Source organism: Panulirus ornatus, chromosome 19, assembly GCF_036320965.1.
Source record: "Panulirus ornatus isolate Po-2019 chromosome 19, ASM3632096v1, whole genome shotgun sequence".
Classification (NCBI taxonomy): domain Eukaryota; kingdom Metazoa; phylum Arthropoda; class Malacostraca; order Decapoda; family Palinuridae; genus Panulirus; species Panulirus ornatus.
The window spans coordinates 60,199,754-60,216,037 of NC_092242.1; the positions used below are offsets into that span (position 1 = coordinate 60,199,754).

General features: G+C 39.5%; 2 protein-coding genes across 3 annotated transcripts in view; one reads left to right on the top strand and one right to left on the bottom strand.

Moving 5' to 3' along the window:
* Nucleotides 1-16,284, bottom strand: part of Grip71 (WD repeat-containing protein Grip71) — a 209,319-nt gene that overhangs the window by 53,048 nt on the left and 139,987 nt on the right. The gene's annotated exons all lie outside the window — the stretch shown is intronic.
* LOC139755553 (telomerase-binding protein EST1A-like) overlaps nucleotides 1-16,284 on the top strand; it is a 68,104-nt gene that overhangs the window by 4,143 nt on the left and 47,677 nt on the right. For both annotated transcript variants that reach the window (XM_071674000.1, XM_071673999.1), the window contains one exon: nucleotides 4,887-8,067. In XM_071674000.1, coding sequence (XP_071530101.1) covers nucleotides 4,898-8,067 — 3,170 coding nt within the window. In that variant the 5' untranslated portion in view covers nucleotides 4,887-4,897. The remainder of the gene's footprint in view (nucleotides 1-4,886; nucleotides 8,068-16,284) is intronic.

The following is a 16,284-nucleotide window of genomic DNA, read 5'->3' on the forward strand; positions in this document are numbered from 1 at the left end:
ACATATTCCTTAATGATCCAAGAACCTTCACCACCCTCTGGCTTACTGCCACTGCCATGGTTCCATTTGCTGCCATATTCACTTTTAGGTATCTGAAATAATGCACTTTTTCCAAGTTTTCTCCATTCAGACTTACACCTCAACTAACCTGTCGCTCTGCCCTACCTAACCTAATAATCTTGCTTTTCTTCTCATTTACTTTCAACATCCTCCTTTCACACTCTCCAAAACTCAGTGACCAACTTGTGCAGTTTTTCACTCAAATCTAGCACCATTGCTCTTTCATCAGCAAACAACACCTAACTCATTTCTCAGGCCCTGCCCCTCTCATCCCCAATTTATTGGTCATATGCCCCTCTCTACAAGACCCTTGTATTTACTTCCATCACCACCCCATCCATAAACAAATTGAACAGCTACTTTGACTTCACATACCCCTGCCACAGACTGACCTTCACCTGGGCCCACTCACTCTCTTTTCTTCCTTCTCATACACATACCTTAGTTTCTTGATAAAACTTGTCACTGCTTCTAGTAGCTTTCCTCCCACACTGTATATTCATAAAACATTCCACAAGGTCTCTTTATCAGCCTCTCCATATGGTTTCAGCAGATCCATAAATGCTGCATACAAATCCTTTTTTTTTAGCTTAAGTATTTCTCATACATATTCTTCAAAGCAAACACATGAACCACACATCCTCTACCTGTACATGCTTACACCCTCTCAATCACCACCAGGTACACTCAACAAGCTTATACCTCTGTAGTTTGAACACTCTTATTTGTCCCCATTGTTTTTATACAGTGGCACTGTACGTGCATTATACAATGATCCATACGTACATTGAAAATCCTGACTAACCAGTCAGCAACAAAGTCACCCCTTTTCTTAAGAAATTCAACTATATAGCCACCCATTCCACTCACCTTGCCACATTTTATCTTACAGAAGGCTTTCACTACCTCTGCTCTCTTCATCAACCTACTTTCCATGACCCTCCATCCAATGTCAAAATGATATCACTCCAGCCAGGGATATGCCAGTTGTCCTTGGGGACATGATGGTGCTCGCTCAGCCAGGTGTGGTGGGTCCCTGAGCTGGCACTTATATGTAGCGGAAATAACTGGTCCCAAAAAACAGATTTCCTTGATAGTACTTACCTTCAGGTCTTTATGCTTATTCAAGATGTTTATAAGTCCTTCAGATTATCACTTGTACTTGAAAGTGTATAAAACTAGTGATTGAAAACATTTAAAACTTGGGAGCTAGCACTCACAGCTTTGTTTATCAGATCTGTGGTGCCACCTATATGGTATAGATGGGGTTGTACTTTGATGGTTAGGAAATTGGTTGATGTGCTATAAAGAGTGGTAATTGATGGTCAAGCCTGAGAATGGTTAGACATAACAGTTGGTATCACACAGGGATCAGTCTTGAAACTAGTTCTTCTTAAATGTATTGATGATATTGATAAAGGGCTACATAGTAAGATATTAAAATTTGCAGATGATAGTAAGCTGAGAAATAAATCTACAACTGAAAACAAATGTATGTGGCTTCAAACTAACATGGACAAATTAATGGACTGGGTTCATGGGTAGCAGTGAATTTAATCAGTGATACATGCAAAGTTTTACATATTGTTTGTAAAAATGAGAAGACACACTGCATTATTATTCTTTATTGCCATAAAAAGTGAATGAGGAGAAAAACTTGGATATGATATTCTTTGGTAGCTTAAACCAAAGTAAGTTGGGCACAGAAGCAATTAAAAAGGTGAACAAAAAATCCTGGATTTCGCTGTTGCATTCCCATCTTGAATACTATGTTGAGTTTTGGTAACCGTACTTGAAAAAAGACATAGACAGAATTGAGAGAGTACAGTGTTAAGTTACCAAGATGATTCCCAGACTAAGAAAAAATCTTATGAACGTCAGCTGAACAACTTGTATTTATTTAGCATAGAAAAGAAAAGGTTAAGAGGTGATCTAATATGGATATTCAGAATTATAAAAAGCTTTGATAATCTTGATGAAATACGCTGCTTAATGCTTGGTTTGTCTCGTGCTCAGAGTAATAGATACAGAATCAAGGGCAAACATTTTACCACTAACGAGACCAAGCACATTGTCTTCAAGAGGATTGTTCACATTCAGAATGATTTATCAAAGAGAACGGTTGAAAGGAGTACCATAGATACATTCAAGAATGTTTATCTAGCTAGAAATATTTTGCCTCAAGTCCACAACTAATGTAATATGCACCTCTTTTATCACAAAAATAGATTTGTAGGTTACTCTTCATGAAACATCAGTATGCCATTCTACTCTTACTACACTAATTTTTTAGTTTCCAAGATCTTCTATTATTGGAAGCTGCCTCAAAAGGACCTAGTGGTCTGTTGCTGTTTGAATTCCTTTGTATTCCTTTGATGAGGATTTTATAGATCAGGGAGAATATGGAGTTGGTAAAAATAGGTAGTACGCTTGTAAAATATCGATAGGACCTATAAAAACTTCAGTTAAAATGATAGTAGGAATATATTGTACATTTATTGTACATAATCGCTGTTTCCTGCGTCAGAGAGATAGCACCAGGAAACAGATGAAGAATGGCCCATCCACTCATATACACGTATATATATACATATATGTAAAGGCGTGCTAGGAATAGAGTGAATTGGAACAATGTGGTATACCGGGGTCGACATGCTGTCAATGGATTGAACCAGGGCATGTGAAGCATCTGGGGTAAACCATGGAAAGTTCTGTGGGGCCTGGATGTGGAAAGGAAGCTGTGGTTTCGGTGCATTATTACATGACAGCTAGAGACTGAGTGTGAACGAATGGGGCCTTTATTATCTTTTCCTGGCGCTACCTCGCACACATGAGGGGGGAGGGGGTTGTTATTTCATGTGTGGCGAGATGGCGATGGGAATGAATAAAGGCGGACACTATGAATTATGTACACGTGTATATATGTATATGTTTGTGTGTGTATATGTATATGTCTGTGTGTGTATATATATATGTATACGTTGAGATGTATAGGTATGTATATTTGCGTGTGTGGATGTGTATGTATATACATGTGTATGTGGGTGGGTTGGGCCATCCTTTCGTCTGTTTCCTTGCGCTACCTTGCTAACTCGGGAGACAGCGAGAAAGCAAAATGAATAAATATGAAATATGTATATATACTTATGTATACATAATAATATCCTGCTAGAGATTGTATTGTCGGCTTGCTCATTGACATCCAACACCATGTTGGCAGTGCATTTACATGAGTGACTTGTACATTCTAAATAGAATATTGGATATTAAGATAAAACCTTGACAGTGTGGGAGGTTTGGTGAGGTTTTCCAAGATTCTGTCAAATTTTTAGGAGTGTTTTACCCTCTTCTACATTTATACCCCCATAGTTTCTTAGACAAACTCCTATCAATCATCTTATCTAATATTGTTCTCCATGAAATATAAGATAGATCAGTCCACTCCAAATATTGCTGTAATCACAGTATAATGTAGTCAGTGCAGAGCTAAAAAGAGCTTTTATCTCAAGTTCTCATTTAGAAGAAAATTTTATGCAAATTTTGAGATTCTGTTCCTGACTGCCACATTTACAGGCTGCTAAGGATTAAGGGCATAGGTTCAGATCTTGGTTGTGGCTGTTTGTCCACAGTCAACTTAACTGCTCATCCACCCCTATGGAGTGGTTGTAAAATGGGTACCTGGCTTAGGAACAGAGAAGAGGGCCAAGATAGGATATTCCCTCAAAGGCCCAGTCCTCTCTTCTTAACGCTACCTCGCTATCGCGGGTAATGGCGAATAGTATAAAAAAAAATATATATATATATTATTTATTTATTTATTTCTTACACTTGATTGCTGTTTCCTGCATCAATGAGGTAGTGCCAGGAGAAAGTTGAGAGAAAATGTGAATAAACGCAAGGTTATTAGGTTTAACTGTAAATTGACAGGTTAGTTCTGAGAGTGAATGGAGAAGATTTGGAGGAAGTGAAGTGGTTCAGATACCTGGGAATGAATTTGATAGTGATTGGAACCATGGAAGCTGAGTTGAGTTGTAGGTTGGGTGAGGGGGCAAAGGTCCTGGGAACATTATGGAATGTGTGGAAAGAAAGTTTACCATCTGGGAGGGCAAAGATGGTTGTGTTTGAAATTATAGTTGTCTTGACAGTGTTGTATGGATGTGAAGTATGAGCAATAGATGAAAATTTATGGAAGCGGAAGAATGTGTTAGAAATGAAATGTTTGAGGACAGGATGTCATAAGAATAGGGTTGATTGAGTAAGAAATGAAAGGGTAAGAGAAAGCTATGAAAATATGGGTTTGTTTGAGAGAGCTAAAATTGATGTGCTAAAATGATTTGGACACATGGAGAGAATGAGTCAGGAGAGGTTTGTTGAGAAAGAGGATATATGTATTCATAGTGGAGGGGACAAGGAGGAGTGGGACACAGAAGTGAAAATGGAATATTTTGATTGCTCAGGGCCTGAACATGCACGAGGGTGAAATATGTGCATGGCATAGTGTGAATTAGAACAATGTGGTTTAATGGGAGTGATATGCTGTCAGTTTGCTGTACTGTTGCATATGAAGCAGTGGGAGGAAATCACAGAAAAGTCTGTGGGTCCTGGTTGTGCATAGGGGGTTGTGGTATCAGTGCATTATACATGACAGCTAGAGAATGGATGTAGTGAATAAAGTCTTTTCTTTGTTGGGTCCTGACACTTCCTTGCTAGCACAGGCAGTGTTATACAAGTATGAAAGTAAAGAAAAGAAAGAAATTTCAAAAGAATTTTGCATTAGATTTCTAGCAGTGTTTGCACAACTAATACCTTTTTTCGATTCATTCCAGAATAAAGAAGAATGATTACATCAAAAGGTGGATATGAAGATGCTGTGTGCATGCCTGAGGAGAAAGAAGGTACACAATTAAGTGTTTCTGAAAAAGGACGAACACGAAAATCTAAAAAGCCAGAAATCCAGATATATCGACCTGGAGCCCTTCGGCATAAAAGATCTTGTCAGTCAGGTGACCAGACAGTATGCATCACTCAGGTTCAAAATGTAAGAAAACCATTGGACACCAAGCAAGGTGCCAGAGATGATATGCAAAGGCATGAAAATATGAAAAAGATACCTGTGAAAGGTAGACAGGAATCATCACAGGAGAACAAAATCAGTAAAGAACACAGTAGTGGAGGTAGAATAAGATCCAAGGAAGTAGATAAACAGTCTTTAAGAAAGGGAGAAAATTTGGTTTCCGAGGCTAATGAAGACTGCAGCAAAAAAGAAACCAAGGGAGGTAATCCATCCCAAGAACATCGACAGGATTGCATGCATCTTATAAAAGAGGAGAATTCTTTGAACATAGCTCCAAAGGAACAGCAGAAACTTATTAAAGTAGGAAAACTTTTGAAATCCAAAGAAAAACAAACTACTAATGAAAATATTTCTGCTAAAGAAAATGTTAAACATGATGACTGGAAAGATGGCAAGAATAACTGCGAAAAACTGAAAAATCAAGAAGAGAGCACTTCCTCAAATAAAAGTGTGTTTGACTCTCCTGATGTAGTTTCTGAAAAAGATCTTGCTCTTCCTGATGCTGACTGTGCAGAAATCAAAAACAGTGAAAAAGAAGCAAATCCTGTTTTCATGTTGGAAAATTACAATAAAGTCACTTTAGAAAGAAATGTAAACAGGAAGAATGACAGAAATGCACCTGGAAAATATCCCTTTAAGAGGGATGGAAAAGGCTTATCTAGAAAGTCAGCAGATGTAAAAAGTGAGCCTTCATTTTGTGATAAATCAGTAACAAAGACAGACCAACGTGAAGTATCAGAGAGATTACCTGGAAAGAATTTCCACTCCCAATATGAAAGATCAAGGGGAAATAGAAGTGGAATAGAGTATACTGATTGTACAACAAAGGGTGATGAAGTAACGGAAACTGAAAAGAATTTACATGGGAGAGCAAATGAAAAAGGTGAAAAATTTATTACTAACAGAACACCAGTTAGGAGGAGTGAAGTTAGTAGGCCAGATAAGCCAGCAGGAAAATCAGATAAGGCCAAGTTTAATGATAAATTGTCTTTCAAAGAAAGAGAAAATACAGGTGAAACAGGGTTTATTAAACAGCATAAAAAAGATGCTGTTAGAATTCATGATGGTATTTCAAAAAGTGATAAAAGTTATAAAGTAAATTGTGATTATCAGAGGAGAGAAACCTATAAAGGCAGTCAGACCAGTTCTCTTAAGAATGGATATTTTGAAAAAGAGTCCAGCACAGAAAAGGAGTTAAGTAGTCAGCCTGCTAAGCCTTATACTAGTTTGGACTTTGACAGTTACCAGGGGTCTGAGAGTGACAAGAAAAAAGAGGAAAATGTAATAACTGTGAGTGAATTGGCTGCTAAAGTGGATGAACTAGCCACTGGAAAATTATCAGGGAAACCAATGACTTTAAAAAAGAAGGTTAAAGGGTGGCATGATACTGGGAGAGATGGGAAGCAGTATCTTAGAGACGTGAATAAGTGTACTTCAGTGGAGGATCAGTATCTTAAGAATATTTCAGTTCCTCAGGATGAAATTAAGGCTGCAAATAAGATTGAATCAAAGAATGCTCCATCCAACATAGCTACACAGGATTTTAGTGAAAAGTCTTCTAGAGCAAAGAGTTATTCCAGTGCAAGAGAAAATAGAAGAAACAGAGGAAACAAATTTTTTAACCAGGGAACCAGTCAGGGCAACCAAAGGGAGGAACTAAAAATTGAAGTGACTGTTCATAAAAACAGTCATGAAAGAACAACACGTGTGAGACAAATAAGTGAATCAGATACAGATGAATTGGAAAATAGACCTCAAACTGGACGGGAAAGATTATGTGGAAGAAACACAAGTGAAGGATCCTCTTTCTCTCAGAAGCAGGTATCCAGCATTAAAATGAAGTCAGGAGAGCCATGCAAAACAACTGAATTTATTTATGTTCCAGAAGACAAATGCAGTCCCGGAGAAAATCATATTGATGATCAAGGGATGGATTCAATGATCTTTATTGATGTACCAGAAGATGACTGGGGAGAAGAAGTAGACAGGGATATGACTTGGTGTAATCAGCATGAGAGAGGGGTTGGATCACCTACCTGGGATGATGAAAAATTATCATGGAGGAGGAAGAGGGAGAAACATCATCCTGAGAATGAAGACTCACTGAGAAGAGTAGAGAGTCCTTGCCGTAGAGGAGGACTGATTCAGTTGTCAGCTACAGTGTCAGGTTCTGATATTACTTGCCCAGAACCCACTGTTTCATACCAGATGACTAACTCGGCACCTTTGTTGCAGAAACACTTGTATAACCCGAGCAACCCAAGCAAACCTGTGCCAGTAGTCCCAAGTGCTCGAGATTTATTGGCATCCCGGGATCCTCAGCGTGAAGGAAGTAAGGGATTAGGGGATATTTCTGGTCCTTTACTTGTGCAGAGTAGCCATGTTAGTGAATATGCCCTTGAAGGTCATAGTCCAAAGATTGATCTCAGTATCCTTTATAATGTTCAGAAGGGTGAAATGGACATTAACTATTATGTTAGTAGCAACCAGCTGCCGGTGGAATTCCGTCGCATAATGGATATCCGCCATCACCTGCAGGGATGTTATAAACAACTCTTGGTATCTGATATCCGCATGTGTCAAGAAAAAAATGTTGAAGGTAGCCTTTGGAAAACTCTCTATTATGTTATCATTGAAAAGCTGCGGGAATACATAAGCAGAGATCCGAGTTTGAAAGATCGAAGCCTTTCTACACTCTTGATGTTAGTAGATGAGGGCCAGCGCTATCTCCAGGACTTGTTAGAGGCTCTTCAGCAAGAATATGGCTTTACTTTAGAAGATCATTTGGAGGATGAAGGCTCTTCACATACAGAGATCCGTGGTAGAGTGCGTATGGCACTGATGTCTGCTCAGAAGCTTCTTCTTTCACTTGGAGATTTAGCACGATACCGAGAACAGTACAGTTCCACTCCAAACTTTACTTTAGCAAAGAAGTAAGTTAGAAATTTCCTTGATTTCATGAACTGGTATATTTTAGAAGTCTGATTAGTATATACTTTCTCTCTTACTGCCATTGTTAGATAATGTTTGTAAGTCTAATTGGTAATTTAAAGTATTTGTGGTTTAGATCTTTGGTAGGTTTATCATTGGGCAAGTTTGCATTGTTTGAAAAATAATTATCTCTGATATCTGCCCAGAAGCTTCTTTTTTCACTTGGAGATTTAGCATGATGCCGAGAACAGTACAGTTTCACTCGAAACTTTACTTTAGCAAAGAAGTAAGTTAGGAATTTCCTTGATTTCATAAACTGGTATATTTTAGAAATATGATTAGTATATACTTTCTCTCTTGCTGCCATTGTTAGATAATCTAAATGGTAATTTAAAGTATTTATGGTTTAGATCTTTGGTAGGTTTATCATTAGGCAAGTTTGCATTGTTTGAAAAATAATTATCTCAAGTTCATTATCTCCCAGGAAAGGGGTAAGGATGTCTGATGAAATAGTTTATTATAATTATGTGTCTGTGTGCCATTTTTGGACATTCACTTGGTTTGGTTTAGCAGGATGCCTTCCTAATAATTTGTACTCCATTGTTTGGTACAGCCTTTTGCTGAAGATCAGCTGCAGTGCTTGAATTGTTGGATGGATGTTCATGCATAAGATTTTGTGTCACTTTGGTGAAGCATTTACCTGATAATAATAGTGCACAGTGATTAAGAATATTTCCTGCATGGAAAAGGGTTTTGACAATGAATGAATGCAAAGTAGGAAGTAGGTTTATGGAAGCAGGGAGAAATGAGGAAATATAAAAGTGATGTAACTTAAATTGAAGAGATGTTAAACTGTCAAGAAAAATTTGTGGAGTTGGAAATGTGTAGTAGAAAAAATGAGTTTGAAATATGCAACAGACCAACTAATGGTATGAATTTGATAAATAGAAATGTGAAAGTGAAGGTGTTTGTATTGGAAATGAAATGTTTGAGGAGTTGAGGGGAGTTGATCAAATAGAAAATGATAGGGTAAGAGAGAGGTGTAGTAGCAAGAGGAGCAAATGATAGGGTAAGAGAGAGGTGTGGTAGCAAGAGGAGAATGTATGAGAGAGCTGATGAGGATGTACTGAAGTGGTTTAGACATATGGAGAAAATGAGTGTGGAGAAGATGACTATGAGGATATACATGTTTGAAGTGGGGGAATAAAGGTAAGCCAGTTAGGAAGAGGAAAGCCGCCTTGCATAGCGACAAGTATATATGATGAGACCTTGCCATGGTGGTTCACCACTTGATTGCTATGTTGAGGAGCGATGATTTTCTCAACCACCTCTTGTTGTTCCGTCACTTGCGTTGTTTATTGTGAAATTATATTTCTTTTTTTAGAAGCCACTCCTCTGGCATAGTTATCTGTTTTGGTTCATCCATTAGTGCCTTCAACCATGAATCAAATCTTTTAAATGTATCTGTAGTCACCATGGAAATATCTTAGATCACCATGTATCACATTAGATAATGATTACAAATTCCTTACTGGGCAGTCATGTATCTTTGCCCTGTTCCTTTTTGATGTGTCCAGAATTACTGTGCTCTTGACTTAATGATTATGTACCATTCTTGCTTGCCTGTTTTCAGGTGAAGAGGAGATAGAGTTAGTATTTTAAAGGATTGTTGAATGTTTAATGGTGGGATGGTAGATGTAGGATGTTTGGGTTGGAGTGGTATATAAAGTGTGAGAGGAATGGCAAGTGGCTTGGTGAAGAAAGAAAAGGTGGTGAAAGCCTTGTATTAGATGGAATGTTGCATGTGGGCTGGAGTGGATGGTTTTACAGTTGAATTTCTTAAGAAAGACTGACTGTGTAGTTGGTTGGTTTTTTAGGATTTTCATTGTGTGTATGGATCATGGTGAGTTGACTAAGGGTTGGGGCAGCATGCATGTATGGTGCTCTTTAAAGGACACGAGTGTTTGCTTTTTTATGTTGTAGACTCTTGTTATGGACAAGAGTCTGCATAGAGGCTGGGCCTTAATTGAAATATAGAGGGGATTATGAAAGGGAAAGGCAAGAGACTAGGGAGTGTATTTACAGATTTTGGAGGGAGTAAGAAACTGACTTTTAAGATGTGCCAGGTCATAGTTATTGGAAAAGACATTAGAGGGTAAAGAGTTCCAAAGCTTCGAGGTGTAGGTAAAGAAACAGTTATCAACATGACCCACCCTTAAGTTCCCAATAGCCACACAGTAATCATGTGATGTAGCAGGTATAAGACTGTTGACAGTAGGTGGTACGTTGTATGGAAGAGTGGTGACTAAGAGGGTGGTGGCATGCATAGATCATCATATTGGGTACGAACAGTTTGGTCTAAGAAGTGGTAGAGAATGTGTGGATCAGGTATTTACTTTGAAGAATGTATGTGAGGAATACCTAGAGAAGTAGAAGGGTTTGTATGTAGCATTTATAGATACGGAGAAAGCTTGTGATAAGGCTGATAGAGATGCTTTGTTGAAGGTGTTACAAGTATATGGTATGGAAGGAAAGCTGTTAGAAGCAATGAAGAGTTTTTATCAAGAGAGAAAGGCATATGCTTAAGCAGGTAGAGAGGAAGATGAGTTGTTCCAAGTGAAGTTGGGTCTGTGGTAAAATTGTGTGATGTCACCATGGCTGTTTAATTTGTGTATGGATGGTGTGGTTAGGGAGATAAATGCAGGGGTCTTGGAGAGAGGGGTAGTCTTTATGGGGAGAATGGGCATGGGAAGTAGGTCAGTTATTGTTTGCAGATGACACAGCAGTGGGGGGAGATTTGAGTGAGAAACTGTAGAAGATTTTGTCTGAGTTTGGGTGAGTGTGTGAAAGGAGAAATTTGAGAGTGAATGTAAATAAAATCAAGGTTATTAGGTTTAGCAATACAGAGTGACAGGTTAGTTGGGAGTGAGTTTGAATGGAGAAAACTTAGAAATTAAGTATTTTAGATATGTGGGAGTGGATATGGCAGCAAATAGATGTATGGAAGCAGAGGTAATTTCTTATTTTTACTGTATTGGTAGGGAGTCTTATGTTCATAGGGCCCACCCCAGCTCTTGAACATTCTTTACTGCCATACAGCTCTTATTAGATTTATGTATGCTGTCTGGATTAACCATGCCCTCAGTCATTCTGTTTCATTCATCCACCATTCTTATAAGGACTTCTTTACATACTTTTTAACAAGTTTTTTACTTAATTTCATGTTTTGTCCTCAGGTTGCCCTAACCCTGCATCTCTTTAAGAACTGTTCTCTGTCTACATTGTTGATCTTTTTTAAGAAGTTAAAGGTTGTGATCAGGTTACTCCTTCACTCTTCTCTGTTCTAAGATGGGTAAAGCTGCCAATCTTTTTCTGTTACTTAGCTTTCTTGATTTTGATAACATTGTTTTTACCCTCTGGACCTTCTCTGTGAGATTTTTGTGCCTCTTTAGGTGCAGGAATGGTTGAAGGAAAGCAAGTATGAATATGTACATAGGTATGTTTGTAATGTCTGCATATATTTATGTATATGTTGATATGTATATGTATGTATAAGTGTGTATGTGGTCATTTATGTATATATATGTGTATATGAGTGGATGGGCCATTCTACCTTTTCCTGGTGCTATCTCACTGATGTGGGAAATGGCGATCAAGTATAACAAATATGAATATGAATATGTACATGTGTATGTTTGTAATTTCTTCGTATATTTATGTATATGTGCATGTGTGGGCTTTTATGTATATATATTTTTTTTTTTTGCTTTGTCGCTGTCTCCCGGGTTTGCGAGGTAGCGCAAGGAAACAGACGAAAGAAATGGCCCAACCCACCCCCATACACATGTATATACATACGTCCACACATGCAAATATACATACCTATACAGCTTTCCATGGTTTACCCCAGACGCCTCACATGCCTTGATTCAATCCACTGACAGCACGTCAGCCCCGGTATGCCACATCGATCCAATTCACTCTATTCCTTGCCCTCCTTTCACCCTCCTGCATGTTCAGGCCCCGATCACACAAAATCTTTTTCACTCCATCTTTCCACCTCCAATTTGGTCTCCCACTTCTCCTCGTTCCCTCCACCTCCGACACATATATCCTCTTGGTCAATCTTTCCTCACTCATTCTCTCCATGTGCCTTAACCATTTCAAAACACCCTCTTCTGCTCTCTCAACCACGCTCTTTTTATTTCCACACCTCTCTCTTACCCTTACGTTACTTACTCGATCAAACCACCTCACTCCACACATTGTCCTCAAACATCTCATTTCCAGCACATCCATCCTCCTGCGCACAACTCTATCCATAGCCCACGCCTCGCAACCATACAACATTGTTGGACCCACTATTCCTTCAAACATACCCATTTTTGCTTTCCGAGATAATGTTGTTGACTTCCACACATTCTTCAAAGCTCCCAGGATTTTCGGCCCCTCCCCCACCCTATGATCCACTTCCGCTTCCATGGTTCCATCCGCTGCCAGATCCACTCCCAGATATCTGAAACACTTCACTTCCTCCAGTTTTTCTCCATTCAAACTTACCTCCCAATTGACTTGACCCTCAACCCTACTGTACCTAATAACCTTGCTCTTATTCACATTTACTCTTAACTTTCTTCTTTCACACACTTTACCAAACTCAGTCACCAGCTTCTGCAGTTTCTCACATGAATCAGCCACCAGCGCTGTATCATCAGCGAACAACAACTGACTCACTTCCCAAGCTCTCTCATCCCCAACAGACTTCATACTTGCCCCTCTTTCCAAAACTCTTGCATTCACCTCCCTAACAACCCATCCATAAACAAATTAAACAACCATAGAGACATCACACACCCCTGCCGCAAACCTACATTCACTGAGAACCAATCACTTTCCTGTCTTCCTATACGTACACATGCCTTACATCCTCGATAAAAACTTTTCACTGCTTCTAACAACTTGCCTCCCACACCATATATTCTTAATACCTTCCACAGAGCATCTCTATCAACTCTATCATATGCCTTCTCCAGATCCATAAATGCTACATACAAATCCATTTGCTTTTCTAAGTATTTCTCACATACATTCTTCAAAGCAAACACCTGATCCACACATCCTCTACCACTTCTGAAACCACACTGCTCTTCCCCAATCTTATGCTCTGTACATGCCTTCACCCTCTCAATCAATACCCTCCCATATAATTTACCAGGAATACTCAACAAACTTATACCTCTGTAATTTGAGCACTCACTCTTATCCCCTTTGCCTTTGTACAGTGGCACTATGCACGCATTCCGCCAATCCTCAGGCACCTCACCATGAGTCATACATACATTGAATAACCTTACCAACCAGTCAGTAATACAGTCACCCCTTTTTTAATGAATTTTAATAAATTTATGTATATATATATATGAGTATATGAGTGGATGGGCCATTCTTCTTCCTTTTATCCTGGCACTACCTCACTGACACGGGAAATGGTGATCAAGTATATATATATATTTCATTATGTGGCGGGGTGGTGATGGGAATGAATGAGGGCAGACAGTATGAATTATGTACAAGTGTATATATGTATGTGTCTGTGTGTGTATATATATATGTATACGTTGAGATGTATAGGTATGTATATGTGCATGTGTGGACGTTTATGTATATACATGTGTATGTGGGTGGGTTGGGCCATTCTTTTGTCTGTTTCCTTGTGCTACCTCGCTGACACGGGAGACAGCGCAAAGTATGATAAATAGATAATAAATGGTAAAGTGTGTGAAAGAAGAAAGTTAAGAGTAAATGTGAATAAGAGCAAGGTTATTAGGTACAGTAGGGTTGAGGGTCAAGTCAATTGGGAGGTAAGTTTGAATGGAGAAAAACTGGAGGAAGTAAAGTGTTTTAGATATCTGGGAGTGGATCTGGCAGTGGATGGAACCATGGAAGCGGAAGTGGATCATAGGGTGGGGGAGGGGGCGAAAATCCTGGGAGCCTTGAAGTATGTGTGGAAGTCGAGAACATTATCTCGGAAAGCAAAAATGGGTATGTTTGAAGGAATAGTGGTTCCAATAATGTTGTATGGTTGCGAGGTGTGGGCTATGGATAGAGTTGTGCGCAGGAGGATGGATGTGCTGGAAATGAGATGTTTGAGGACAATGTGTGGTGTGAGGTGGTTTGATCGAGTAAGTAACGTAAGGGTAAGAGAGATGTGTGGAAATAAAAAGAGCGTGGTTGAGAGAGCAGAAGAGGGTGTTTTGAAATGGTTTGGGCACATGGAGAGAATGAGTGAGGAAAGATTGACCAAGAGGATATATGTGTCGGAGGTGGAGGGAACGAGGAGAAGTGGGAGACCAAATTGGAGGTGGAAAGATGGAGTGAAAAAGATTTTGTGTGATCGGGACCTGAACATGCAGGAGGGTGAAAGGAGGGCAAGGAATAGAGTGAATTGGATCGATGTGGTATACCGGGGCTGACGTGCTGTCGGTGGATTGAATCAAGGCATGTGAAGCGTCTGGGGTAAACCATGGAAAGCTGTGTAGGTATGTATATTTGCGTGTGTGGACGTATGTGTATACATGTGTGTGGGGGTGGGTTGGGCCATTTCTTTTGTCTGTTTCCTTGCGCTACCTCGCAAACGCGGGAGACAGCGACAAAGCAAAAAAAAAAAATATATATATATGGTTGTGAGGCGTGGGCTTTAGATAGCGTTGTGTGGCGGAGGGTGGATGTGTTGGAAATGAGATGTTTGAGGACAATATGTGGTGTGAGGTGGTTTGATCGAGTAAGTAATGAAAGGGTAAGAGAGATGTTTGGTAATAAAAAGAGTGCGGTTGAGAGAGCAGAAGAGGGTGTATTGAAATGGTTTGGTCACATGGAGAGAATGAGTGAGGAAAGATTGACAAAGAGGATATATGTGTCAGAGGTGGAAGGAATGAGAAGTGGGAGACCAAACTGGAGGTGGAAGGATGGAGTGAAAAAGATTTTGAGTGATCGGAGCCTGAACATGCAGGAGGGTGAAAGGTGTGCAAGGAATAGAGTGAATTGGAACGGTGTGGTATACTGGGGTGTACGTGCTGTCAATGGATTGAACCAGGGCATGTGAAGCATCTGGGGTAAGCCATGGAAAGTTTTATGGGGCCTGGATGAGGAAAGGGAGCTGTGGTTTCGGTGCATTATCCATGACAGCTAGAGACTGAGTGTGAATGAATGTGGCCTTTGTTGTCTTTTCCTAGCGCTACCTCGCACACATGCGGGGGAAGGGGGTTGTCATTTCATATGTGATGGTGTGGTGACGGGAATTAATAAAGGCAAACAGTATGAATTTTGTACATGTGTATATATGTATGTGTCTGTGTGTGTATATATATGTATACGTTGAGATGTATAAGTATGTATATTTGCATGTGTGGACGTGTATGTATATACATGTTTATGTGGGTAGGTTGGGCCATTCTTTCGTTTGTTTCCTTGTGCTACCTCGCTAACGCAGGAGACAGCGACAAAGCAAAATGATAAGAGATATTATGTATATATATGTTTACTTTGGTGTTGCTAAATTCCACTTGTTCAGGGTTACGTCAAGAGTAAAAAGTCTGCTTTGGCAAGGTTTTATCATTGGGAGTACAGTCTCTTTAAATAATTTTTCACTCCAAAGAAGTGTACATTTCCCTGCTACTGAAGGTGACACAGCCTTGGTCTGCAAGAGCCTTTAGAAAGGTCCTGGGTAACAGCCAGACTCTTTCACAGAAATTGGTCATGGGTTAGTCATAATAATATATGCCTGCTTCCTGCCCCAAGAGTCCCATCTACATTTATATGGCTATTGCTGCATTCAGGAAGCAGGCCATGTCACCACTTGGGACCATAGAACATAAGGTGTTTTGATGTTGTATGCGTATGTATGGTGCAACTTTGTAATGAAGACACAAAGAACTAACTACATGATAGCCTGATAGCTCTGCTCTCTTTGCACATAGACTTATGCATATCATTACACTTTATGACATTTAATCCTGACTGGTGGATGTGGCTGGCTTTCTGAGTGCGACAGAATTCTCCTAAAGACAGAAGGGACATGTGGCAGGAAGTTAGTTTGTATACTCATACAAATGGAGTGCAATCAAAAACTTTCTGTTAAATTATTCTCCATGCATCACGACTCCCGAAACACCCATCTCTGTCTCTCATGATGTTGCTGTTCTCTTCCAGTTCTGTTGCCA